A 27,132-nucleotide genomic window follows, 5' to 3' on the forward strand; every position below is an offset into this window, starting at 1 on the left:
TTGAAAAAGAAGACTACTGTTCTTTATTAACCAGTGAAGTGGGCCCAGGCACTGACATTCAGCAGGAAGGAATGTGGGGAGCAGGCCCAGAGGTTGTGGGGTGCACAGCCCAGGCTGCTGCTGTGGAAAACGACCCCTGTGTGGGGAAGGGGGCACAGCAAACCCCCAGAGCACAGAAACCCCCCAGCAGGACAACAAGAGCTGGTGACACTGGTGACACTCCAGAGTGGAGCACAGGCACAGGGCAGGGTGGTGAGGGGGCAGCAGGGACACTGCCAGTCTAGTTGCAGTTCTTGGGCAGGCGATAGACCCCTCCTGAGAAGATGAGCTGCTGGTCCCGGACCTTCTTCTGGAGGAAACCCTGCAGCTCCTGGATATCGATCTCAGTCACCACGGGGCCTGTCATCACAAACATCTTCAGCATGCTGTGAATCCTCTCCAGGGACAGGCTCTCCAGATTGGTCAGCATGGCCTGGATGTACGTCCAGAACAGCTGCAGAGGGACACAAGCAACAGTGAGTCACACTGACACCTCCACCATGAAGCAAATATCCCATACCCCAAAGGCAGGGCAGGGCTGTAGCTGGCAGGAAGTTCTGCCTTCAGCCATGAGTATGTGGTCTTTAAACAGCGAATATCCAAGAACAGCAGCTTGGATATCCAAGGACACACAGCTAGAAAGTTGGACTAGATGATCCTGAAGGTTTCTTCCAACCTTGATGACTCTGTGATCCTGTAAAGCAGGATCTGACGTGCAGCACAAGCATGACCCTCCGTGGATGAACACCAGTATGACACCCCAGTGTTGCACAACACACAAAACATGATTCACAGGCAGGAAAGGCACTGGAAGTGTCCAGGAACCACAACACAGAGAAGGCAGAGATCCAGCTGTTAGTGCTGGGTAAGCCTTTTGGGCAGCCAGAAGTGCTGGGGTGCATCCAAACAAGTTATGACCATTTGCAAATATGAAATCATGTCTCAGATTTTTTCTTTTTTTAAACTGAAAAAAAAAGAGACCTAGAGATGTCCAAGTGGTTCCCTGACTCAGCAGCCAGACACTTGTCTGGAGGGAAGGCTGCAATCCAGCACTTGCACCAGTGAGCCTTAACCAAGGATGCCCACTTCAAAACCCAAACCCTCATGGCTGGACTCAGCCACTTGCAGTGGAAAATGCAAATCCAAAGTGCAAATTGAATCCATCATCTTAAATCAGACTCCCCAAACCCAAACCTACAGGATATTTCACAGAATCCCAGAATCAACTGGGTTGGAAAAGACCTCTGAGATCATCGAGTCCAACCTGTGACCCAACCCCACCTTGTCACCCAGACCATGGCACTGATGCCACATCCAGGCTCTGCTCAAACACCTCCAGGGACGGGCACTCCACCCCCTCCCTGGGCAGCCCATTCCAAGGGCTGATCCCTCTCTCTACAAACAACTTCTGCCCCATGGCCAACCTAAACCTGCCCTGGGGCAGCTCAGGGCTGGGCCCTCTTGTCCTGCTGCTGGTTCCTGGCAGCAGAGCCCGACCCCCCCCGGCTCCCCCCTCCTGTCAGGGAGTTGCAGAGAGTGAGAAGGTCTCCCCTGAGCCTCCTCCTGTCCAGGCTGAGCCCCCCCAGCTCCCTCAGCCTCTCCTCCCAGCACTTGTGCTCCAACTTGGTGTCATCTGCAAATTTTCTATAGGTAGACTCGATCCCCTCATCCAGATCATCAATAAAGATATCAAACAGGACTGAATAAAGATATCAATCAAACAGGACTGAATAAAGATATCAATCAAACAGGACTGAATAAAGATATCAAACAGGACTTTGCATTATCCCGTCAGCTCCACAAGCAGCCGAGACACAGGGCCAGGTACCTGCAGCTCCTCCTCCTTCTGGTCGGCCTGTGAGGCCATGGCAGAGTCCCCCTCCTCGTCACTGTCAATCAGAACAACCTTCTCCACCTGGTCCTTCTGCTCCTCCTCGATCACAGTGAAGGTGCCCTCAGGCTCTTCCCTCAGGACACCCTGCTGCAGCCACAGCGTCATCTTGCGCTTCAGCGACGTCACGGGCACCTTGAGCACCTCACTCAGCTCTGTCAGCGTCCAGGTGCCTGCAGAGACCAGAGAGATCAGAGAGGAGAAGAGAACAGGACACCTGCCCACGCTCCAGCATGCCAGGACTGGGTCAGAGGGTGGGGAGGCACTGGCAGGTACAAGCAGCTGTGTGCAGCCACTGCCCAAAGCAGAAGGGTGAGGAGCTGCAGCCCTGATGGGTGACGGAGACCTGGCTGAGCCCTGGGCTAGATCCAAGCCCATGGACCAAGTCTGGGTCCTGCTGCCAGGGCTCTCAGAGCGTTCAGCCACCCAAGGAATGTGGCCTTCCCACCCAGGGAAGCACACAGACAGGGGTGGCACAGCACTCACTCCTGGTCTGGAAGTGCAGAATGATGGCGGCGTGAACGGGGGAGACGGAGAGGGACAGGGTGCGGTCGGCCAGCTCCACATCCAGGCTCACCAGCCCCAGGTGGTACTTCCAGTTCAGGGTCCTCATGGCCTGGAAAAGGGGGAAGCAGCCACTCACAGCAGATCTCCCAGGAGGAACCACTAAGTGCTGGGTTACTGTGAATGTCACCATAACAGCGTGGGCAAACTAACAGCTACAGTCTAGAGAATGACAAAGGGACTTTGCAAAAACCACGCTATGTAACAAAATCTGAGCAGCTTTTTAAAGGAGGGTTAAGGTGGCCTCACCTTTAACTTCTCATACTTCTTGGAATAGGCTTCCATGGCTTCCTTGATCTGCTCTGGAAGTTCCAGCTTCTCCTCTTTCAGCGGTGGCCAGAACTCACTGGACAGGATAACGGCGACGAGGCTGAACGGGGGCCTCTCCTCCTCCGGGAGCTTCTCCTCCTCATCCCGAATGTTGGCATTGATGCGCCGCGAGTCAGCCATGTCCTGGAACAGCCAGAGGAACCTGAGGTGGCTCCTTCTCTTCCAAGTCATTGCTAATCCTTAGTGAAGAAGCTTAAACAAGGGGAATAGTGTTGTGCCCAAATGACAATGGGGAAACTGGAAAGGACATGATCACATGTGTATACCAGAAAGACTCTGAGGCTACACACTCAGAAACATTTGAGAGAGGGCTCACAACTCCTCACAAGCCTTCACTGGAGTCCCTCCAGACCTGTGTTCTTCCTACACTGCTCCAAGAGAATCAAAGTCCAGAGTCCCAACCCCAGAGGAGCTGGAAGAGCCCAGCTCTTCAATGCCAGGATACTCTACTGTGGGAAGGGCAGGAGAGACAACAGCACCAGAGCAACCATTGCCCAGAGTCGACAATCCAACCCACAGAGCTTAAAAACCAGACATGATTTCAAAGCACTTCTGCCTGTCACAAATGAGCCCCCTAACTGGCCTTCTGGGGCCCCCACTTTCCTAAAAGACCCTTTTTGTGACACTCCTCAAGTCCCTCCTCTTCCCCAATGGGCTCAAACACCCTGGACTTGAATTTAAAAATAAAAAAGGAAGTTACTTTTAACATGACTTCACAAAAGTGCATCTGAGCTTCACCAAACCGCAGCTTCAGCAGCTCCACGTTGCGGATTTCCCTGGCAAGAGACACAACGGGTCAGACACAGGTCCCTGGGATGGACAAGCCTGGCTTGGCCTCCACCCCTTGCCAGACAGTCAGAAAAAGGGGGTCCCTGGCACAAGGGTGCTCGTTCCTAGGAAGCCTTGCAAGGCACATTATCGGACCAGGATGGCTCCCAGGACCCAAGTGAGGAAAGGCACCTCTTCTAGGCCAGCAGCTTTTTGAAGACTGAATCCCAGAATGGTTCAGGATGGAAGGTCACCTAGTCTGACCTTGCTGCTCAAGCAGGGTCACCTGGAGCAGTCACTCAGGACTGTGTCCAGATGGATTTGGAATATCTGCAGGGAAGGAGACCCCACACGCTCTCTGTGCAGCCTGTTCCAGTGCTCAGTCACCTCACAGTAAAGAAGTTCTTGCTCATGTTCAGGTGGAACTCCCTGTGTTTCAGAAACACAGACCTTCCTATCCCTTCCATTTGGGAGGGCCACCACAACATGTGGGATGGAGCTAAGAGGGTGTGTGTGCCTCCGATTTCCTACACACTGCTGCATTAGCACAAGCCAAGGGCAGGACTGGGCAGGAAGCAGCCCAAGAAGAGGCGAGCACATGGAATTCTAGACACAGAGCTGCAGAAGAAATGGCCAAAGATATTCCTGGCTCCACAAACAGCCATTGACAGGACTGAGGTCTGAAGGTGTTATCCTTTGGACAGCACAGAGAAGAAAACCCAGGTGATTTTTCCATGAGAAGCCCTGGGGCTGGGCACTGAGGCCTCACCTCTCAGCACTGTAGTTGAACTGATGCAGCAGCCGGTCGGCCAGAAGCGTGCGGTACTCGTTGATGAACAGGTCCTTGCTGCCATAGATGCTCACCAGCAGGCTGATGATGTCTGAGGAACGACGCTTGGAGCTCGATTTTCCTATTGGAATCCAGCAGACAACAGTGGGAGATTAACAGAGACCTGCCCCAGCCCAGCAGAGGGGCTGGGAGGTCCAGCAAAGGAGGACCAGCAAACAAGCTGGCCCTCTGAATTCAGCCCCCCAGGCTGCCAGGACTCCTGAGCTTGGCATCACACCTGGATCTGCATCAACCGGGTCAGGAACCCAGTCCCCTGGCTCTGAGATGTCATCATCACTCTCCTGGCCGTTCTCCAGGGTCACTGGGTCAGCTTTGGAGAGCTCGTTTGCCAGGTCACCGGAGCCCTCAGCGTCCCCGGTGAGACCGGCCACGATCTGCCGCACCGTGTCATCCCGAGTCCTGCCAAGGGCAAGAGACACGGAGCAAGTGAAGGGAGGGGAGGGAACAGGGATGTGTCAGACTGCCCAGCACGCCTCTTACCTCAGATACTTCCTGATGGGCTCACAGGCAACCTCCAGGATAACCATGGAAGGATCCAGCTCCCGCAAGGCCTTGATGGCCGAGATATAGAGAGTGATGATGTCGGATGTGTTGACTCCTAGAGAGGAGAGCAGAGGGAGTCAGAGCCCTGAAGCACAGACTAAGGGCTTGGATGGTCCAAACGCTCTGTTTGACCTGTGGTGTCAGAGGAGAAAGCATTCCTGCCCTGCTGCCCCAGGGAATGTCGGCAGAGAATGTCTGAGAAAACAGATCCAACCATGAATGGAGCTCAGAGCCGAGCCCTGACACGGTGTCAGGAGCTCAGATCACACACAGCAAAGAAGCCTTTGCCCATCTGGACCAAAGCTGAGTAAAACTGAGGCCAAAAGGGGCTGGGATACAATGAGCTGCTGCTGCCCATGCCCACTGGAACACGGAGAGTGTGCCATGGGCACAGCAACTGCCTCTCGCCACCAAACAGGAAACTAGACTGGCTCCCAGCAGATCCCTGCTCATGCCCAGGCTCCCCACAGGGTCAGGACACAGGCAGGGATGTCAAACCCACCAGGATGCAGAAGTCGCATTTCCAGAGCACTTTTCAGGGAGCTGAGCAGCTGCTGCCTCTGGTTAGTCCTTTCCAGGCAGAACTTGAGGTCCTCCACGGCCGGCTTTGACTCCGGGAAATCTGCAAAGCCAGCAGTGAGCAGGAGCAGGGCCACGGTCCCAGGGGAGGCACGAGGAGGCAGCGTGGCCCCTCAGGGCGTGCAGACAAGTCTATCATCCACCCAGGCCCAGCCCAAGGGTGAATGAGCACTGGCTGGGCCACCCTACCTCGGATGATGCTGAAGAGCTCCTCGATGCGCATGCTGGCGTAGATGCGGTAGAAGAACCTCTGGACGTGGCACCTCCAGCGTTTCAGGGTGCTGCTGGCTTCTGGGGAGGAGCGTGCCAAGGGCCCATCCTGCAGGAACACCCTGCTGAGCCAGCCAATCACCTTCTCAATCCACTGCACGAGGAGAGGGAGACACACGTGTGAACACATGTCCCACACTTAACCCACCCGAGGCAGCCAACAGAGCCAGCAGGAACAAGAACAGCATCACCCTCAGCTGCTCTCCAAATCTATCTCAGCCTGGGTTAGAGCTGGAGAAAGCCCAGCTGAAATAACTGGGACTTCAACTAAAAATCCAGGATATGGACTGTGCAGGTGTGTGTGAGAAGATAAGGGGTGACTGAGGACTGTGCACAGGCTCTAGGCTCCAAAAAGGACAGGGTATATTCCAAAACTTGCAGACTGTTCCATTCTTGCAGAATTCCATCCCATTCTATATTTGCAGAACTATCCCATTCATGAGAAATGTATCAAGTTGCCCATCACACCACCCTTGGCCCAAAATTTTGACAGTTCCTGAAATGAATGAAAAGCAAACAAGCCATCCCAAGGGCTCACAGACACCCAGCCAAACTCAGGCACTTGAAACCTCAAATACCAGCCTAGTCACTGAATAATAAAATAAAAACCTGAACAGAAAGCATCAGAAGGTTATCTTTTTATATTTGAGATTTAATTTTCTACAGAGAAATGTGTAATTGTCAAATTTCAAAGGTGTTCAACTATAATACCCAGAAATGTGGTTTTTTTCCCATTATGGTGGCAAATATATAAGCAGATTCTGACAGCCTGAAAGAAAAATGCTAAGTCAAGGTCTGTTTTGCTGGTGCTCATTTTTAATTATCTACTCAACTGAGGAAACACTGAAGAAATGCACAAGTTCTGCCAATGACACGGCAGGATGAACTTGAGAGCTGCAAACACCTGGGCATCAACCTGGGCACAACTGTGGAGAAGCTGATAAAGAATTCTCCTAAAGGACAAAAGGATGGGACTATAACTGAAAAAAACCAATTACTATCAAACCAACCCATTCTTCCCATGGTTTATCTTGTCCAAGTGCTCCTGTTACAGCCTGATTGCAAACTGACACTCCGGGCAGCTGCTGCTGTGTCTGCAAAGGGGTTTTGCCCTCAGCACCTGTACTTTCAGAGCAACCTGTTTCTCAGACTTCTCCTATTTTACCTTTAGATTGCCAGGCTCATGCTTTCTTTTATTCTTAAAATTGTCTCTTCCTAATTCTGACATGCTCCAATATTCTGTGGCCAAACACACTGGCCCTTCCAAAGAGGTGGGAGCAAGGGGACCTTCTGCAATGTCTGATGAGCAGAATGCAGTTGCATTTTGTCTGATGCCCTTAAAATTTCCTTAAACAATCTCCAGCTCATCCAAAAGTATTTCATACAAGGTACAGTAAAGAAAGTGCTGCAGAGCTACTAAAGGGAAGTAAACACAAAATGACTCCTGATGTTTGCAGGCAACAAAAACAGTGGGCCTGGCAAACAGTGAGGGAACCAGGGCAACCACCATGGTCTGGCCTGTATGGCAACCTGGCTGCACACCTTGTTCTCTGACATAGGCAAAGGCAAGGTCACGACTGAGGGACACAGAGCACAGGACTGTGTCCTGGAAGAGCCATAACTCAGAGAATTTTATTTTAAGGTCATAGTGGTAAACAGCCTCATGTAAATTTGGTTTAAGAGGCAGCAAAGCAACTGGGCAGTTGCAAAGAAAGATTTTAATTCTCCTTGTGGCCACCGGTGAGATCAATACCAGAGTATCCTCTCCCATCCTCGCTTCCTATTTTACAGGGGAACTGTGAAGGGGACAGAAAACAGCCACACAGATTCTAGTTGTGGGCTCACCTACACAGAGGGAGGGTCCTCTGCAGGCCAGGTGGTACTTGTGGATTTTGTAAACTGGAACCCCAGAAATTCCCTTGTTACTGTGGACAAGGTAAAATACAACTGTCCACTGTGCACAGGTCAGAGCAAACCTTTCCCTCCAGCAGCAATCAGAATGGAGAGTTTAAACCACCTTTCCTGCCTGGGAAGGTGGAAGTCACAGCCCTGGACCAGGTGTTTTCAGGTGGAATCTGCTTTAAGCCTGAGCTGCTGAACCAACAGCAGCTGCACATCTCCAAAGGAAGGGCCCTTGCTGCCCACAGCTCTGCCTCACCTCCTGGAACTCATTGAGGAAGGAGTGCTCGTACTCCCCTCGGCACCGCTGCTCCATCCTCTCCTCGATCATCCTGTGCAGGATGGTGGTGACAGCATCAGCACTCACCCTCTCCAGCAAATTCAGCCGGCGCCTACGGACACAGAGGGACCCGTCAGGAGCGTGTGGGAGCAAAGGTACAAGCAAATGAAGAAAATCTAAAACCTGAGGGCACCTTCCCCCCTGTACACTCCACAGGTGAGGCCTCAGTTCACATGCTCTGACAGCCCACAGAGATGCACTAAATATGTAACACATGTCACTACTGCTGTCCAATCTTCCTTACAAACATTTTTCTCTAGCCAACAAAAGCTTTTTAGAAGAGTTTCATAGAGGTTGGGGTAGAAAGGGACCTTAAAGATCATCTAGTACAACCCCCTGTTGTACAGGGACACCTTCCACCAGTTTGTTTCTTTGTGGTCAGAGGGCCTCAGAGCAAGAGCAAAATATTCTCATATCCAGGGAGAGGAACCTTCTGTCTAAAGATCTGCTCTAGTTCAATCACCAATTGGAAACCAGCTGTGTTAGGTTCTCTACCCAGTACCATGACACAGCCTGACCTCACACACAACTCCTCAGGTTCTCAGGGATCAGTAAACCTGCTGCTGCTCCCCATCCAGACCCTCCCTTGTTCCCAGTGACAGCCACCGCCCCGTGACATACGTACAGGATGTCATTGAGCTGCTGAAACTGCTCCATGGCTTCGGGGCACCAGCACTGCTCCCTCTTGCTGCTGCAGCCTGGGCACAGCGAGCCCTCTCCCCCACCCTCCTCCGTGTCGCTCTCCTGCTCGGTCTCACTCATGCTGCTCTCACACTCGGTCGTTCCATCCTCTCCCTTCTTCCACTGCCGCATGTAGATCCTGAAAGTGCGGCTGTAGAACTGCTGGATCATTTCCTGGAAGGATTTGGTCGTGGTGAAGAAGAGGATAGCCTTGAACATGGTGTAGACCTTCTCTCGCAGCGTCTGAGCGCCCGTGCCCAGGAGCAGGCCCGCCTTGGTCCACTCCTCCAGGAGCTCCAGGCTGTTCAGGTAGGGCTCCAGGCGGCTCTTGAGCCGACTGAAGGCGTCCAGGAGGAGCGCGGCACACTGGGGCTCCTCGGCCGCCTTCTCATACTGGATGACGCACTTCCAGAACTCAGGGCCGATATTTGCCTGCAGGTCTGTCTGCAGCACCTCCATGAACCACTCCTCCACCACCGAGTGCAGGTCATAGCACTGCAGCACGTCCAGGGCTGCCCGGAGCTCCGCATCCTGCAGCGGCCCCGCAGCCTCGGGCCTCGGGGCTGCCTGGAAAGGAAAGGGCAGGGGGACACTGAGTTCAGCATTTGATGGAACACACGCAAACGGACTCTACTGCCGAACAGCACCTGGTGGATGCCTGACGGGGTCTCAGCCCACTGCTGGAAGCCCAGCGCCCACCTCCCAGGGCTCACACCCGCACACATCCATCCATCATCCATCCACCCCTCGCTGTCCCTGTTGGTGGCTGCTGCAGGACACACATCCTGGAGGGAATGCTGCGAGCCACCCTTGGGTGCCTGAAAACGCCACACTGTGGGGCAAAAACCTTCTGTACGGCCAGGTACCGGGGTAAAACCTTTCCTCACGGCCAAGCTCTGGGGCAAAACCCTTCCTTGGCCAACGCCAGCTCCCTCGGGGAGCGAGCGGAGCAGACCAGCAGCTCGGCCCGAGGAAGCTGCGCCCCTCTGGGCACATCCCTCTCCTGGCTGGGGTGATGGGGAGAGGGGCCGGCTGGACCCCGGGACCCCGACAGCCCCCGGGAGACACCACCCGCACACCCCCAGGCGCCCCTTCCCCTCTCCCCCGGCAGAACCCCGGCGGCTCGGGCCGCTCCTCCCTCAGCCCCGGCGGCTCCGCCCGCACCGCGGGCCCGGGGGCGGAGGGGCCCGGCCGGGGAGGGGCCGAGGCCGGAGCCCCCCGGGTGGGTGCCGAGGGAGCCCAAGGCCCCCTGAGGGCCCCCCCGGTCCTCCTCACCAGCCCCAGGGCGGCGGGCGGCACCAGCGCGGTGCTGAGCGTGTGCCAGGCGGCCGAGAGTTCCATGCGGGCCGGGCCGGGCCGCAGGAAGGGGCGGAGCGGCGATGAGCGGGGCCGGGGCCGCGCTGCGGGGGCAGCGCCGGGCGCTGCGGGAGGGTGAGCGGGGCCGGGCGGGGCAGGGCCGGGGGCCGGGCCGGGCCCGTGTGACGGTCGGTGCCGCCCCGCAGGGCTGTCGGAGCTCCGCGCCCGGCGGGACGAGCTGAGCGGGCGGATCCGGGCGGAGGAGGCGGAGCGGGCCCGGCTGCAGGCGCGGATGGCGGCGCTGGCCCGGCGCTTGGCCGACACCAGCGAGAGCCTGGCGGGGCTCCGGGCAGCCCGCGCCAACATCGACCGAACCATCGCCGAGACCGAGGCGGCCTCCGGGCAGGTACCGAGGGGCAGCACGGCGCGGTGTGCCGGGGCCGGGCAGAGACCCCGCTGCGGGGTAACACCCTCCTGAGAAGAGGAGGGACGGCACCGATCTCTGCTCTCTGCAACCGGAGGGGATCGTGGAACCCAGAATCGCAGAATATTTCGAGCTGGAGGGGACCCACAAGGATCATTCAGTCCAACTCCTGGCCCTGCACAGACACCCCAACAATCCCACCCTGTCCCTCAGAGCGTTGTCCAAACCCTCCTGGAGCTCTGGCAGCCTTGGTGCTGTGCCCACTGCCCTGGGGAGCCTGGTCAGTGCCAACCACCCTCTGGGGGAAGAACCTTTTCCTAATATCCAACCTAATGTGTCAGGGGAGGTTTAGGCCCCAAGGCTGCCAGAGCTCAATGAGCATTGGGACAGTGCTCTTGAGGGACAGGGTGGGATTGTTGGGGTGTCTGTGCAGGGCCAGGAGCCAGAGTTGTTGGTCCCTGTGGGTCCCTTCCAGCTCAGGGTGTTCCGTGATCCTGTGAACTCAGGAGCTGGTTTTGTCTGAAGGTCTGTCTGCAGCACCTCGATGAAACAACTGCCCTGGCTGCTGCCTGGGACACGGTTCCAGCTCCAGCACACACACCCTGCTCATAGGGGGGTTGAGTTGGATTAGGATTAGTTTTGGTGTTGTTTGTGGGCAAATCTTATTGTCCTAACACATTAAAGTGTTTCAAGGACAGACCCCTAAAAGCAACCCTCTCACACCCATCGTTTGGGGAAAAGGAGGAAACCAGAGACAGGACACTGACCCAGAAGCCTATGAATGCATGCAGGTAACAACAGTGCTGATGGAGCTGTTGCCCTGACACTCTTCCTGCCCAACATTTAGTGTAGTTTCTTTCATCTTTAATAGAATAATGTCATTAAGAGTCAAAATGTTGGGGCAGTAGAAGGTGGGAAGGAGCAAACAGTGTGAGGACTGGTGCTGTCATTTCAGCTCCTGGGACAGCTCTACCCTTTCACTGTTTGTGGACTTGTAAACTGCCAGGCAGGAATTGCCTGATCCCACATACAGGATCAGAGCTGAAGTCACTTCTGCATTACACACCCACCAGCTTTTTATTTTTAAAAAAGGATCTTCCCAGACTACTTGCAGATAAGTAGCAATTTTCCTTCTGTTGGTGACAGGGCAGTCTGGGCCAGAAGGAAACCCCTAGTAGCTGCTGTCTTCTCCTTCTCCCATTTGCTTTTTGAACATTATCAACTACTCTGTGTCAGCTCCTCTTCCTCTCCCAAAGTCAGTACTTTTCCATGACAGTTATTTTTCAGGTGAGGCTGGAGCTGTTTCCTCACCCTGCTTCAAGACCTGATGGTTTGAAGTGAAGGGGGAAACTCACATAAAAAATTAACAGCTTAAAAATTGCATTGTAAAGGTACACAAACAGCCCCTTTGAAAAGAAACCTTACCTGAGATCCCAGTCACATCCCCAGCCTACAAATGAATTCCTGTTTATTGAAAAGAACTCCCAGGAGGTATAAAGAGGTGGTGAGGAGGAGATGCAGGTGTCCTACAAACAGAAACCAGTAACAGAGTTCCTGTCCTGGGGATGTACAGCACTGGTTTGTGATCACTCCTTGCTTTCCCCAGTCCCCACAGGACTCCACCTTCCTCCAGGATGGCAAGACCCCACCAGCACCTCGTCCTGCTGGGCACTTCCCTTTGGCTCCTCTCTGACCACTTAGTGATTTCCACAAGCTCACAGAACATAAAATGATCTTTGGGACTCCAACTATCACATTTTGTTACAACTGTCCACTATATTAAAATTTTACACTGGTGAGATGGACAGGCAGCCAGGTCTCCTAAACCTCGTGTGGCCTAGAGCACAGTAAGCAGGGATGTTAGGTTATGTGCACTGTAAGCTAAAAATAGGAGAAAATTAATAAAAGATTTACTCTGACTTAAGGTCACTGTGGAGTTGAGTTAGGCTTGAACCCAGAAGCCCAAAATGTGCAGTTTTAACACAGAATAGAGTTGAAACTGGGTCACCTGAACACAATACTGATCTAAAAAGCCCAGGGATCAACATCTCCCTTAACAAAATCCAACCAACCAACCAAAAAAAAACCCAAACCAACCAAAAAACCCCAGAAGTTCAACCCAGTCTGCTTTGGGAAGTTCTCTGCCTTGTGCTCCAAGACAGATAAATTGCTTAAGGTGTTTTGTATTCAGAATATGGGCACAAACCAGAGAAATCCCCCCCCAGACATTCCTGCAGGAACGTTACAGGATGATACATCACCAGGAATTAGGGACTGTAGGGGCTGGAGAGCTCCTCTTGCTGCAAGGCAGGTCAGCTGAACTTGAAGGGAACTCATAAGAGAAACAGTTTATGTAAAAATAAGCTATTTTTATTTCTTTCCCAGGTACTGGACAATTCGCAGACATTGCTAGATATCCTGAAGGAAGAAAGTGGGAATGATGTAAAGCCAGTGAGCCACAAAGCAGTTCATTAGGACAACAAGCACATCAACAAAAGCGTTCCTAAACTTGATTTTCAGCCTGGGAAGTCCTGCTGGTCTGGGACAGCTGCTGTTCTGGTACAAGGACGCCACATTTAATAAAAGCCTTTGTTTTGCAGAAGTAAATTTTCCTTTCAGACGTGCTTTGGTATTAGTTAAGAGATCCACTAAAGTTGATCCTCAAGTGTTAAGAGATGAGGGTAGGCATGTACAAAAAAAATACCCTTTATTTTGAGCACAGTGATCCTGAAGCTGCTTCTGCCCTCAACAGCACTCACCTTGCCCTGCCAGGAGGGAGCTCAGGGTACCTGGCACAGACAGGGATCAGAGCAGAGCTGGGGAGCACAAAGGCAGTGCTGGGTGAGGTGTGAATCAGGGGCAGGGTAGAGCAGGAGAGCTGGAGGAAGGAGCAGGAGCCAGCAGCACACAGGGCAGCACGTGCTGCATCCCCCAGCTCCTGAGCCTGTCCTGCCCACGGGGCTGCAGGCACTGAGTTAACTCAGGGTACAGCACACTGAGTACCAGAGCAGTGTTTCAGCTGGCTGAGGTCAGGGGAACAAGCTGCAGGATATTGTTGGCTTTAGCATTCCTCATTGATCCATAGCAGAACGAAGTCAGGACTAATTCAGACACCTTGTCCCTAACTTGAGCTGAAAGCAGCTTTTGCCTTACCACCTGCAGTTTTGCTAAGCTGTGACTCTACAAACAGAGCTGCCTTAAACTGACCTGGGCTTTTCCACAGGGAAGGATGCTCACTGGGACCTTTCCTGCTAAAAAAGCTGTGAAAAAACTTTTCTTCAAACGTAGTCCCTGGTCTTTGGCTGTGGGCAGTGTTTAACTCCACACAGCTGAGAACTTACCCCTTAAATTTTCCTTGCATTTTCCCTCATTCTACCCCAGTGTCAGCACCTTGTCCTGAAGTATTCCATATAACACATGGAATTTCACAGTACCCACAGTACCTGTGTCATGTCCCAGGCAGGTGCACTGCAGACATGTCCTGCTCCTGGGAGGTCAAGCAGGGAGCAGGTCTTGAGTTGGCCTGGACAGGACAAGGAGGTGCCAAGTGTTCCTTTGTGGCCCCTCCAGCCAACATCTAACAAACTACTGAGTATCTCATCTTTTTCTGTGTGTGTGTTCTCTTTCCAGAAGTATTTAGGCACAGAAGGGAACAGCTACAAGCAGGTATGTACTAACATTTAATCCTGACTGTGTTTTTCAGCAGAACAACCTTCCCCTGCTGCTACAATACACACCAAACCCAGTGCAAGGTATGCAGAGCATTTTCAGTTCACAGACCTCGAGTAGATATCCATCATCTCTGTATAACAGACAAACCAATAAACATTATCAAATTTAATCAAAGATTCCAGCCTGTTCCTTTGGACAGAGCCCCACGCTGGGGTACCACTCATCCCATAAAGCCCAAAGAGGCCAGATCTTTTCCAACTGCATCTCTTTTAATCCCAAAGTACAAATCACATTAGCAGCAGTGTTCTGTCTGTTCCAGAGTGCAATTTTGACCCTGAGTTTACAGTAGTAGAAAATGTAAATGGAAGATTCTAGCAGATTCCTTTGCATATTGGCTGCATTAAACAATTACAATAGAACTATAAAAATCCTAGAAAAAAAACAAAACAAAAAAACCCACATTCCTTGTCCAAGTTCTGCAGAAGAAAGGAGTGAAAGTGCCCTCCTGTGCTTTGATTAGAGGAGCAGAGCGAGCGTGGTTCAAAGGAATCCTCCCCACAAACCAAGACAGATCAGTCAGATCTGGAACAGAGCAACAAGAGGAACTGGCAAACTGGAGCACAACCAGCAATTCCTAGAGACTGGATGCCAAAACTGGGTATGGACAGAGCAAAGCTATGGCCAATGTTTGGGAATTTTCAAGAGGCTCGAGCCAGCCTGGACACTTGGTTACAGATTGGTGCAAAAATGACACCTAAAGCTAAAGGCATTCATTCCTCTCCCCTCCCTCACAGGGTGTTCACGTAACTGGCACATTAATTCCATGATGGTTCAGTGAAACCAGTCCCAGAAACATGCCAAGAACAAACCATGAACCTTCAATGGTTTTCCAAACTGACACCTTATCTGTCGAATCACAGCCACGCTGTGAATCCAGCTCAGATGCTCCCAGTGCTCCAACTCCAGAGCCATTCTCCACTGAGACCTCTGATGGGAAAAGTGTTACAAAAGCTGTCCAGACCCCACACAGTGCCTGGACTCAGATAAGCACCGAGAGAATCAACACCCATCCCAGGATTAAAGCTCTGCCCTTCACACACTTGCCTAATCAGCAGCTGATCTTGAACAAGGAATGGGCAAGGCCACAGGCAGAATAAATCATATGCCTCAAAAGTAGCAATTAGGTCCCAAAATCCAGTGCAAATATTCTCTGAAGATGCCCGACAGCATCTGGTCCCCCCTTGGCATCAGGATCCAGCGCACGGCGGGGCGGGAGGGCGGCGGGCGCCGTCCAGGGCCGGGGCGGGTGCACTGACACGTCCTGCCCAGCAGCTGCTGCTGCAGGACCGGGGATGAATCCGTCAGAAATAGAGCGCGGGCTCGCTGCTGAAATCCGAGAGCCCGCCCTTCTCTGCCGGGGTGAGCTGTGGGGAGAGAGGAGGGCTCATCAAATCAGAGCAAACAAGCACCCACACCTCTGCACTGGCACCTTGCCCGGGGCATCAGTTCCCCCCTCCAAATGTGCCCTGGATTATCACACGATCCCACAACAGTTTGGATTGGAAGGACCCTTAAAGCCATGGGCAGGGTCACCTCCCACTAGCCCAGGTTGCTCCAAGCCCAGTCCAACCTGGCCTTGGACATTTCCAGGGATGGGGCAGCCACAGCTTCTCTGGGCAACCTGTGCCAGGGCCTCCCCACCCTCACAGGGAAGAATTTCTTCCTAAAATCTAATCTAAATCTCTTCTCTTTTAGTTTAAAACCCTTTCCCCCTTGTTCTATCACCCACCCATGTAAAAAGTCCATCTCCCTCTTTTTTACAAGCCCCTTTAGTCCCTGGAAGGGGCGCTCAGGTATCCCTGGAGCCTTCTGATTTCCAGGTGAACACCCCCAGCTCTCCCTGCCTGGCTCCAGAGCAGAGGGGCTCCTGCCCTTGGAGCACCTCTGTGGCTTCCTCTGGACTTATTCCAAGAAGTCCATGTTTTTCCTGTGCTGAGCACAGAGTGTGCAGCTGCCTTAAGTCTCATTCACACAGAGAGACAGGTCTGTTAGTGGCAGTGGGACTGTGTGTTGGTCCCTTTGGGAGCAGTGACACCTCCCTGGACAGTGAACACAAAGGCACATCCATCCCATCCACTGCCCAGAACAACCCCAGCACCACAGGACAGCACAGCAAGACTTCCTTATTTAAAGCCTCACCATGTCTTGGTTCCCATGGGAATCAGCTTCCTTTGGGAGAGGTCCCTCTGCAGCAGGACCCTCATACTTCTGCTCCTGCCACTCGCTGAACTTCACGGAGTGCTTTGGGGTGTAGCTGGATAAATCTGCTGGAGGAGAAAGCTGGTGTAAATATTCCTCACCACCCCAAAAGGAAGCGGGGCCAGGATCCCCGCAGGGACAGCATGGAAGCTGCCCAGTTGCAGTTCCCTGGTCACCTCCATTAGCATTTCCACCCACGTGGAGCCCCATAAGGGTCTGTAGGAAACAAGGACCGTGTCACACACCACCAGAAACCTCACAGTGCCAACACAGGGCCTCACTCACCTGAGCTGGGTGTACTGGGATGCAAAGTGCCATTTGGGCGTGGAACGTAGAAAGGGCAAGATTTTTCCTCCTCTGTTTCCGAAGCATGGCCTTCCTCCTCCTCCTCCTCCTCTTCTGCCAGGGAGCTCTCTGAGGGGTACTCAAACATAGTCTGCAAACTTGTCTCATTGAAGGAGATCTTCATCTAGACAACAGCAAAGGAGGATTGTCAGAGAGCAGCACAAGAACCCACTGATCCCAATGCTGGCTCTGGCACAGGCCACTGCATCCCAGGGCTGCAACCTGGTTTATAGGAATGACTGAATATCTCCCCCACCCCTTCCCACGTGCCTTGGTGGATCTCTTGCCACGCTGACAGAGAGCCAGATGGATGGGATGGAGGCAGGAGGCTGAGGGGTCCAGACCACCTCTGGCTTTTTGCCCTTCACCATCATCTCACTGATTCCCAGTACCCAGGAGGAGCTGCCAGCGTGTCTCTCTCGAGATCAATGTTGCCAAGCAGGAAAGGAAAACATCCACATGTTGGAAAGGTGACATTGCTAATGCCTGACAACTCGTTTGTGTGCCCAGATTACAGAAATATGGGTGATCAGGACTCCAGTCTTAGGAGGACATCCTGCCAAAGAGTTATTTAACCTACATAAAACAGGGCTTAATACCAGAAGTGAGAAGGTGGAAACAGCTAAAGGAGAGATGGTAACAGGTGGGAGCAGAGAAAGGAAAATACTGGACAAGGTTCTGGTTTGAAACCAGTTTGATTCAATATTCTCACTAATGACCTTTGCACAGTAACTGGGAGAATGAAGGTGAATGAATGAAGGAGGAATTGAGGAATGAAGGTGACTCAAACATCAAGGGAAAACCAGAATTTTATGGGTCATGAAGAAAACTAGAGAGCAAGAACACTAGAAATGGAATGGTGTTTAAGACCAACCCTTGCTCTAAGACAAGTTCATCACCTGTGAATAACAGGAAGAAAATTTTGGATTGGCTACAGGATTGGAATCACCATTAGGATACCGCTTAAAGCAGGAATGAAGCAAAGCATCCCTGCTGGAAATAGGGACTGCCTGGCTCCATCCTGCCTGTAACACCCAGCAGGTGGTGAAAATAACTCCAGATATGCTCTTCCAAGCTGAAAAGAAAAGCTGAGGGAAGGGTTTGCTCCCCTGCAGCCTGTCCTGTCCTAATCATTATCTACCGCTGTGCTCGGAGGATCTGGTTACAGGTCTCCTCAATAGGTGCAGAGGAGATTCACTGGCAAAAACTTCCCACCAGCACAAGTGCAGGTTGAGAAAAAGCACCACAACTCTTTAAGAACACCAGACAATAACCCCCAAGGAGCAGAGAGCTGCTGATGCCAGCACACAGCAGGCAAACAAGGAGGAATTGCCAGGAATAGATTTATGCCAGAAGTAGGGAAGTATCCAGCCAACAGGGATCAAGGTTCAGGAGCAGCTGTCTAAAAGGGTGTTGTGATCCCTCTACTTCTAAATACAATTAAAACCCAGACAATAAGGTTATAAACAGAATTAAAAGGACGTGGGAGCTTGTGACAGGCGGCAGGAGCTGCATGGATCTCTCCAGATGCCGTGTAACGACTGGCAAGGAGCAAGTGCAGCACATTTTTTACCTCCTGTGCCATATTTGCAGTTACTCTCACACCCAAACGCCCTCACGGGCTGGGAAGTGGCACCTGGCCCCAGGCACCTCTCAAGCACCACATGTGCTGCCAGGTGCACCTATTCCCTGGAATAGCTGTCTCTGCGTGTCCAGTGGCCGGAGCATTGGTGGGGGCTGCTGAAGTCCTCGGGGGTCAGAGCTGCCAGTGGGCCACAGTGCCCCCTGTGCTGCCTGTGGAACCTGGGAAATATGGGGGAGCAGGGTCTGCAGGGCCAGACAGGGAGCATTTCACTGCTGCTTTTCAGCAAAACAGCAAGAGGAGTTTAACTCGAAGCTGGGTAACAGTGAGCACCTGCACCTCCTCCACACTGCAGATGCACACTTGGGGTGCCACTGCACCCCAGGACGGGATGTACCTTGGACACACTCCCAGGATGGAAACAGCACAGAGGGCAACCAGCTGCTCTTCCCCATTCCCTGCCCCAGAGCCACTCTGACCTTCTCCAGATGACACACGGGGAGAAAAGTGATTAAACTTCAGAGAAGAGGGGTTGGAATAAAACAGTCCTGAAGATTAGAGCATCCCAGTTGCTGTTCCCTGAATTTCCCATCCCTGCTCCTGACCTAGATGCTCCCTGATCCGAGCCAGGCTGTGACTGCTCACAATGTGGTGTCTGTACTGGGGACGAGCCACACTGCCAGGCACGAGGCCAGAGAGTGGAGGTGCCCTGGAAGCTCAGGAGCTATCCCAGAACCAGGCACTGCACACAGGCTGCTTACCAGTGCTGGCAACTGCACGGAAGGGCAAGAACTACTTGGCTAAACATGGAAAACAAAGGAGACAGGAGAGATATGCCTTAGATTTAGAATTTAAGCTTGGGAGATGGAACCAAGTGTTCCTGGTTTTCTGTTATCTGGAGGAAATCTCTGAGAAAAAGTACTTTGAGTCCAGTTTGGACCAAAGGTGTGTGTAGTGCTGGAGGAGGAAACAGCCTCACCAGGGAGCAAAACCAAAGAGCAGAACGCAGCAGAAGTGACCCAGAAATACGACCTTGCCCACACAGTGCCCAGAGGCAACACCCCAACAGCCCTAAACTCACACAGCTCCCACTTCCCACAGCCAGTTCATCCAGGGCCATGCTCACTCCCAGAGCAGGGCTGGGTGTCCTGCTGGAGTCTCCAGGCACCTGTGCAGGAGGCAGTGCTGGAGCCATTCACACAGAGCAATCATTAACCACAGCAGTGCAGCCCCACACACCCAGGGACAGCTGGGGACAGCTCAGGACAAGCCAACCTGCTGCCCCAGCAATACACACCAAAGTTCACACCAGCCAGTCGTGCGTGGCACGGCTGCACCATGGCACAACCCCCCAGAAACCACACCGGGGGGGTGTCCCACCCTCTGCACCCACAGCCTGCTCCCCAGCACCAGCAGAGCCCCACAGAGCTGCAATAAAGCTCTGGACACACCCAGGCAGAGCAAACACAAGGAACAACCCGGAGCTGGCCCAGGGAAGGAGTGCAGGGAGCTCAGTCAGCCCTGCCCGTGCAGGGAGAGAGCACTAAAACCAGAGCAGTGAACGTGCTGAGCTGCCCTTCCCAAGCATGACGTGCTTTCGGGGAAGCACAACCCAAGCTTGACCCAAAAGACGACGGAGGGTGACGTGCTCAGGCAAAACCAGGGGACACAGGAGCAGAGCTGCCTGAAGAAACAGAGCAGCTACAGAGCAGAACTGAGCACTGTGTGGGGAACACAGGCAGCTTCAGTCCCAGGAACCATCTAAATAGGAAAATCAAGAGCCCAGCAATGGCATAGACACCAGGTTTGCACAGCCAGCAGCCCCTTGCCAGACCACTGAGGCTTTTATGGGAACACAAAAGGCAAGAGGGGATGTTTCTCTAGAAGAAAAGCGTCTCCCAGCAGAGCCAAGCACGCTGGAGCCCGGCCAGAGGGCTCTGCTCAACGTGTCTCAGCACTGGTTTCCCCATTTCTGCCCCAGCAGCAGCTGCCAGTTGTGGCAAGGAAGAATTTTGCACCCTTCAGCTGTGGATGTTTGCAGGGATTTGTCACTCTTCACTCAGCTGAAGGCTTCACCCACAACTGTGTCACAAACCGACCCATATATCTATATATTGATACTCTGCCCAGCAATCAGAGACATGCTGGGAAGAGCAAAGCAGGCTTTTCAAGGGATATTGTGCTGCTCAGCCAAACAGATTCTTGTTGCCATAGCAAGAATCATTTATTTATTTGCTAGGATTCGAACAGTAATGAGTAATAAAAGAGAGGCAGGAAAAGAGAAGGCAGGGTAAACATTGCCCAACGTGCGTAAATCTGAGTAGTCATACAAGGCTCATTTAGAAAAGAAAACAAAAGTCAACCTTCTTTCAGGGCAGGCTGCTTCCAGACCAACCACCAGAGAGGCCTCATGGACAGAGACTTATCAGAAATAAAAATAACCAATTTATAGAGCCCGACCTATGACACAAGCAATGACAGCCAGCAGATACCTCCAAAACGGAGGTGGGAAAGTCTGCAAGGCAGTTTTAATGACAGAGCAAACACCCAATGGCTTCTCACACCAGGGATCCCTCTGGAAGTCTCCTGGGGTTAATCTGCATCCTCAGCTCTGGAAGCAATCTCTTTAGTGTGGCTTTTCTCTTCTACACCCATTATCACATTTGCTTCTTGGCTGATGAGGCAAAGCCCAAATGATTATGTAGGGTGTTTGCACCTTTTAAATAGGAACTTCTTTGCAATCCAAATCCTCACCTTGTAAGAGTCAGAAAAAAAATAAATGTTCTAGGCATTAAAAGAGACCAACAAAATCACCCTTTAACTCTGTTCCAGCAGGGACAGTCAGAGTCAGCATATTACTGATATCCCACAGCACCCAACCCACCAAGTGCTTCACCAGATCCAAACAGCTGAGCAGCAGCAGGGATCAAGATTCTTCTTTTCAGGTACTAATTTTCCTCTGATCATCCTCTCTCCTCAAGCAACCTAATTCCCAAGTGACAAACCCCGGGACTGCTCTGACCCCCCAGGACATGTGTGGGCTGTCAAGTGCTGCTGGGTGTGATTTAAAGCAGCTTTTCACACCTGATCAATCCAGTGCCTCCTCCTCTCTCAGCAATGGCACAGAGGGCTTGGCTGGTATCTGCAGGGAGGGAGGACCATTCAGCATGAGTGAATCTCAGAGATCAAGCATGAACAAAGTGAGTGTTTGGGAGAACCTTGTGTTCCTGTGCAGTCTTACACTGAGCTGCTGCACTGGTTGTCTAAAGATTGGGTGGACAGCATGAAAGCACAAGGACATCCCACCTGACACCTGGCACTGCAGCAGCCAGCTGGGGGAAGCCTGCACACACAGGGCATCCCTGGGAGGTTTGCCAACAGCCCCCTGGGCTGGGCAGGAAAACTGCTCAAAGAGCAAACCCACTGGGTTGGTTGATGGAGGCTCTGCCCCCAGCAGAGCTCAGGACCCTTCTAAACACAGAACAACCTCCCAGCTGCCATGGGGTGAGAGGGAAGGTCCCTGCATGGACAAATAACTGCTTTTGACACTGGAAACAGAGGGCAGAAGCAGGTATTTTATGGTGGAAAAGATCTCCAAAGGGTTTACCCTGGTCCTCCCACCTGACCATTCTCACAGAGCACCAGATTTACTAAAAGGAGGTAGAAGAGCAGAAACCTTCTTTTTTTTTTTTTTCCATAGCAACCTGCAGTCAATGATCTAGACAATTCCCCTGGAAAGAAAGTTTTAGATAAAAGATTTTCGAGAAAATGAGCCACTTCCTTAGAGTTAGCAATGAGCTTGTCTACGTGCCTGTACTTGTCCTGAAAACACGGTCATGTGTCAGCCCAAACTGTTGAAACTATGTGCAGCAGCCTGGAATAGTACCCTGGGGACTGCAGTAGCATCAGCACATGACCAGGGCATTTGCTATCATTCAGAGAAGATAAGGAGCTTTTGCACCTCTCAAGCCTTTCCTTGACACAGGAATAAGGGGTTTTTCCCTGACAAGTATCCCTAGGAACTCAGGGGACTTGAGGCTCGGCTCCTATATCGGATTAACCCTGTTCTGCTATGGCTGAAGCAGCCTAAGTATGCCCAGGAAACTGCACATGGCACTGAAATGTGCTTTTCTGTCATTCTGCACAAAAAGAATAATTTTGGGGAACTGGAGTTGGCTGCATCACCACAGGCTCACTCGATCACGTGTGATCATCTTTTCCAAGAAGTGTTTCCTAAGAGCAGCACTGACTTCTGCTCAACTATTAACTGCACCACAGCTACTGAGCAGAGCTAAGGGCACTAAAGATTTACAGCAGGAGCATGTCAAGGAAGCCCTTTGTGGCTGGCAAAGGAGAGGTTTTCTCCAGGATCACTTCCCAGCTCCCAAGCCACAAGGCAAAGCAAGAAAGTCTCCATTTACAAGGCAACCCACACAGCCAGCCCTGTGTAATCAATATGCTGGAGCACATGGCAGACAGGAGCCATGCATGGAGATTCGAAATATTAAACTCCTCGTGCAAGACAGGGGCAAGTTTCAAGTTCCTGATGAGAAGTGACAGGGTGGGGACAGCCCTGGGAGCATCACAGGACAGGCAGCTTGGTTAACTCTTCCCTCGACTGCGTTGGACAAGGAGAGATTCCAGAGCCCAAACAACCACAGCTGGAGCCTCAGTGTGCCAGGGCACAGAGCAGCCATTCACCAGAGAATCCTTTATTCCTCCTCACATCTGCAGGCAGAGGAGCCAGAGCCTCCCACAGCTTAACAAGCAATTCAAATATTACTTCCTTGGCCCTTAAGAATTGGACAAATCTCCCTACATCTATGAAACAAGCCTCCTCTGAATACACAAAGAGAGCAGGATAAACAAGGTACAATTAGTGTCAAGACTTGGTGTCTTCATAAACAACAGCCAGAACTCCCCACCAGCAGAGGACTCTGCTTTGCAGGCAGCTCTGAGCACACCACTTGTGACTACAATGTGGGGCAGCGCTGGGGGTTGCCACCCACAAGCATTTCTGTGCAACCCAGACTGCCCAGAGCAACTCAAACAGCAACTCAAACCAGCTCAAATGCCTTGGTTTGGTGCTGGAATGGGACCCGCTGGAGCATCATTCCATGGGAACAGAATTATTTCCCACCCCACCAAGGAGCTCATTCCAGACTTCAGGACCAAAAGGCTTCAGTGATGTGCACAGTATCCCCTGCATGACAAGAGTCCATGTCTCTCTTGCCCTTTTTCTCCACTCTGAACATGCAAAAGGTGCTTCCCCAACGGGAAGTGCAGCAGGTTCCCCAGGAGCCCCAGGGATCTGCCTGACTCAGCTCTGCATTTTCACCAGCTGCAAGAGATATCATTTCCCTGAGCACACAAGTGTTTTGCTGTCATTGTGTCTGAGATATTTCCTCCAGCTTGCTTACATTCCTTCCAGTGCCCAAAGCCCAGCAGCTCCATCCTGCCAAGTTCCCAAGATCATCCAAAGGGCACTTCTCGGAAAACATCAGCACCGAGTTCCTCCAGTGCAGATTTTCCCAGGATGTTTGTGAAGCTGCTCTGTGTGATACAGATGCTTCACATGACTCTTCCTACACAAACTGTCCCAACGGTGACATCCTCCCAGCCTCATGCCATACCCACATCCCACTGCAGTCACGAGGAGGAGGCTGGGTTCTAAATAGGTTTTAAATGCAGGTTTCACTTGGGAGGGGGGTGAGCACAACCCCTGAGGTGAAGGAGATGTTGCTGCAGCAGCTCTTACAGAGAGCTCCTTTGCTGCCACTGAACCAAGAAACTAAACATTTTAACTCTTCCTACCGTTCCCCACATGTAAGACAGACCAGCAGGACCCCTGCCCCAGCAGGCTGAGCGTGTCCTTCCTCTGCTCCTCTCAGGAACACCGTGACCATGTACTGGAAAAAACCAGAGTGGGCAGGAAACCCCAAACCCAAGACAAGCTGAATCCTTGCGATAGAGGGAAATTATAAACTGTCTCCAATCTGGTCCACAGATTAAGGAAACTGATTAAGATAAGGTTAACTGTAATCCTTGTGATTAGACTTCAGAGCACAAAGTACTTCAAATCTCTTCTCGAGCTCTGGGGCAGGCTGAGCCCTGGGCACATCCTAACCAGCCTCAAAGCCAGGCTTGCCTCTAATTTGCCTCAGAGTTTCTATTTTCGCTCTTCTGTCCCTCACTGCTGACAGCAACAGGGGATGGGAGGAAGAAAACCAGGGGAATCTGGAGCAGCTCAGGCTGTTGCTGCAGCACGAGGTGAAGCATGGGAGTGGTGAGGCCATGGAGAACCTCAGTGACAGAAAGTTTCCCACTACAGAGATGAGATAAATCTGACTCATCTGCTCTGCCAGGGTTTCATACAACAAAGCACCAGCACTTCAAGCAGCTGGCAGGCAGGGGTGAAATCAAAAAAACCCTACTGCCCCACCACCAGCCTTGGGTGCAGCTTGTGAAGTGGTTTAAAAGATATAATCACAGCAAATTCTGATTTCTAGAGTCTTCAGCCATCAACATCACAGGGTAAAAGCCAGCAGAATTAGAAAAGGGCAGGGAAATGGCCCTGTCTGGGTGAAAGAGCCTGCTGATATCTGACAGCTAACAGAGATTGCCCCTGCAGGGGAGGGACTGTGCCTCCTCATCCAAGACCTTATTTCCCGAGCATGACTTATCACTGCTGACCTCACCTACCAAAAATGCAATACATTCATGTCAGATACTGCCACAGCCCCTCCTTAGAAGTGGCAGATGGATCTGCCCCAGCAGAGCACAGCCAGAGACAGAAAACAGAACAAGAATGCAGCTCTCTGAGACCTAAAGAACACAAATCTCTGCCCTGATCCCTCCAAAAGAGAGATGACATAATTAATCTAAGGAATTTTTGCAGAGAGATTTTTGCTTCTACCACCACATTAACTTACTTGGGTTATGGTTAATTTAATTGTGTTATATATTGCAAAAAAATACTTCAGGCAGCCACTGATGTTTAGACTCCCCACTGTGCAGACTTGCTCCAAACAGGTCTGGGCAATAGCTGGAAGTGTTCATCCCTGCCAGCATCCTGAGCCTACACCTGGTTCTCACAGGAGACCATCTCCAACAGAGCTGAGATGATGGAGAACTGCAGAGCAAGAAGTTCAGCTGGTTAGACCAACAAAGCTACTACCCAATCCTGCCCATGATGAAAACTGAGGGATATTAAGAATAATTTTTTAACAGACATTTAAGTGGGAATTTGGAAGCCACATTCAGGCATTACACAGCTCAGAACATTAGGAAATGGACCTTGCTGAAGTCCACATAAGCTGGAACATTTTGAAGTTCAGCTGAACATCTTTGAAGACAATTTAGCATTAGACCCCCAACTGTTTGGATCCCACCAGCCTTGTTCCCGTAATCCCTGCTCACACAGGGCCTGCCAGCACATGGCAAACCACCAGCTGTGACAGGAAAAACACATTAAAATCACCAACAACCTGCTGAGTGTTGGCTCTCAGGTCCTGTTACTCACAGGACTTTGGGTGGCCTGGCCAGAAGTGACTTTCCCTGGAGAGGACAAACATGCTGTGACTCAGGATGAAGCGCAGGAGTGACAAGACACGTGGAAGGAGCACAGTCAGGGCAAGTGCTGCAGCCACAGGACCTCCCCAGCAGAGTCCAGCCTCCAAGGAGATGAAAGCATGAAGCCTAAAGGCAGTGGCTGCTCCTCAGGAGCCCGGCTGGCTCCGCAGTTTGCTGTCCTGCCCAAGCTCTCGCTCCAACATGCCAGATTTCTATCTCACTGACAGTGTTATTGTACGTTGTTCTGGCAGGTGACCAAACCACCATTGACTCTTTTCAGCTCAGCCGAGGTAGATTTTATCCTCTGAGATCCCAGAGATCCACATCCTGCAGCAAAGCCTTCCCTTCCTCCCAGGGCTATGGAGCCGAAACGCTTTTAGTTCTCTGCCATAACAAAGAGGAGCCCTGAGCAGAGGTCACAGCAGTGCTCTGCATCCTCTGCCCCACTCCTGGTTTAGAATAAAGGTCAGTAGGTCTCCTTCCACCCCTGTGCTCGTATCCTGTCCTCCCCACCGGAGCTGACAGCTCAGCCAGGCTCCTCCAGCACATCCGTTCGGAGCTGGAAACGGTCACAGTCCTCAAACTGAGTCACACTCCCACTGCTTTATCTGAACTAATGTTGGCACACCTTGGAGAGGCCTCAAAACAGCCACAAGAGCAGATGAAGAGTCCTCAAGGGCACCTGAACCCCACAGGAGGACAAAAAGCTCCCTGCCCACACAGGCAGCCCGATCCCCAGGATGGGCACAGCTGCAGATCCTGCTGTGTCCCATCACACACAGCCCCACACTGACCTTCAGAGCCCTGGGTGGGCACTGCCTGTCCCACCACAGCAGCTCCAGTTGCACAAGAGAGCTGGGAAATGGTTATCCTCACACAGCATCTCTCTCCCCCTCACCAAGACCCAGCTCCAACTCCAAAACTAACAGCTGCTTCACATATTTGAAGGTCTGGAAGGAGCAATAAAGCTGTTTTTCCCGAAATTTCTTGCACACCAGCAGAATCCCTCAGGCCACAGCAAAGTTACAAGTCTTGCAGACTGCCAGCAGTCCAGGGTAGGGGCTGGAGCTCCCTCTGTGCAGCCCAGAGCAGTGCTGGAACCTGCTCCCAGCCTGTCCCAGCCACCCTCCCACTCCAAAAAGCCAGGCAGGATGTGGGCCAGAGGACATGGACCTCCTGAGCTCCATTTTGCTGGATCTTTACTACAGTCAGGTAATCAGTGGCCAGA

General features: G+C 52.1%; 3 protein-coding genes across 3 annotated transcripts in view; 1 reads left to right on the forward strand and 2 right to left on the reverse strand.

The window, feature by feature from the left end:
* Positions 1-10,122, reverse strand: ANAPC2 (anaphase promoting complex subunit 2). Its single transcript, XM_032708104.1, has 13 exons — positions 10,030-10,122; positions 8,699-9,321; positions 7,993-8,125; positions 5,754-5,928; positions 5,488-5,607; positions 4,923-5,040; positions 4,660-4,841; positions 4,362-4,503; positions 3,525-3,600; positions 2,744-2,947; positions 2,417-2,546; positions 1,868-2,103; positions 1-493 (listed from the first exon to the last, which is right to left on the reverse strand). The coding sequence occupies exons 1-13, from the start codon at positions 10,093-10,095 to the stop codon at positions 281-283; spliced, it is 2,418 nt and encodes an 805-aa protein (XP_032563995.1). The 5' UTR covers positions 10,096-10,122; the 3' UTR covers positions 1-280.
* On the forward strand, positions 9,651-14,315 carry SSNA1 (SS nuclear autoantigen 1). The gene is given in 4 exon segments (XM_032708107.1): positions 9,651-10,185; positions 10,257-10,456; positions 12,860-12,911; positions 12,914-14,315. Coding segments are annotated over 4 exon segments (372 nt in total). The 5' UTR covers positions 9,651-10,133; the 3' UTR covers positions 12,982-14,315.
* The window catches only part of TPRN (taperin), a 17,998-nt gene continuing 5,007 nt past the window's right edge, over positions 14,142-27,132 (reverse strand). The window contains exons 2-4 of the mRNA XM_032708673.1: positions 16,691-16,874; positions 16,346-16,473; positions 14,142-15,570 (exon numbers count right to left, since the gene is read on the reverse strand). Of these exons, the coding sequence (XP_032564564.1) occupies positions 15,508-15,570; positions 16,346-16,473; positions 16,691-16,874 (375 nt within the window). The 3' untranslated portion in view covers positions 14,142-15,507. The remainder of the gene's footprint in view (positions 15,571-16,345; positions 16,474-16,690; positions 16,875-27,132) is intronic.

The sequence above is a fragment of the Chiroxiphia lanceolata genome, chromosome 21 (assembly GCF_009829145.1).
Source record: "Chiroxiphia lanceolata isolate bChiLan1 chromosome 21, bChiLan1.pri, whole genome shotgun sequence".
In the NCBI taxonomy this organism is placed as follows: domain Eukaryota; kingdom Metazoa; phylum Chordata; class Aves; order Passeriformes; family Pipridae; genus Chiroxiphia; species Chiroxiphia lanceolata.

Excerpts from the sequence above, each read along its gene's own strand:
- ANAPC2 (XM_032708104.1), bottom strand. The coding sequence starts at position 10,095 with ATGGAACTCTCGGCCGCCTGGCACACGCTCAGCACCGCGCTGGTGCCG. Across the intron at positions 3,601-4,361 it reads TTCAACTACAGTGCTGAGAG|GGAAATCCGCAACGTGGAGC; the intron begins GTGAGGCCTCAG and ends GTCTCTTGCCAG. Across the intron at positions 494-1,867 it reads AGAAGGAGGAGGAGCTGCAG|CTGTTCTGGACGTACATCCA; the intron begins GTACCTGGCCCT and ends GTCCCTCTGCAG.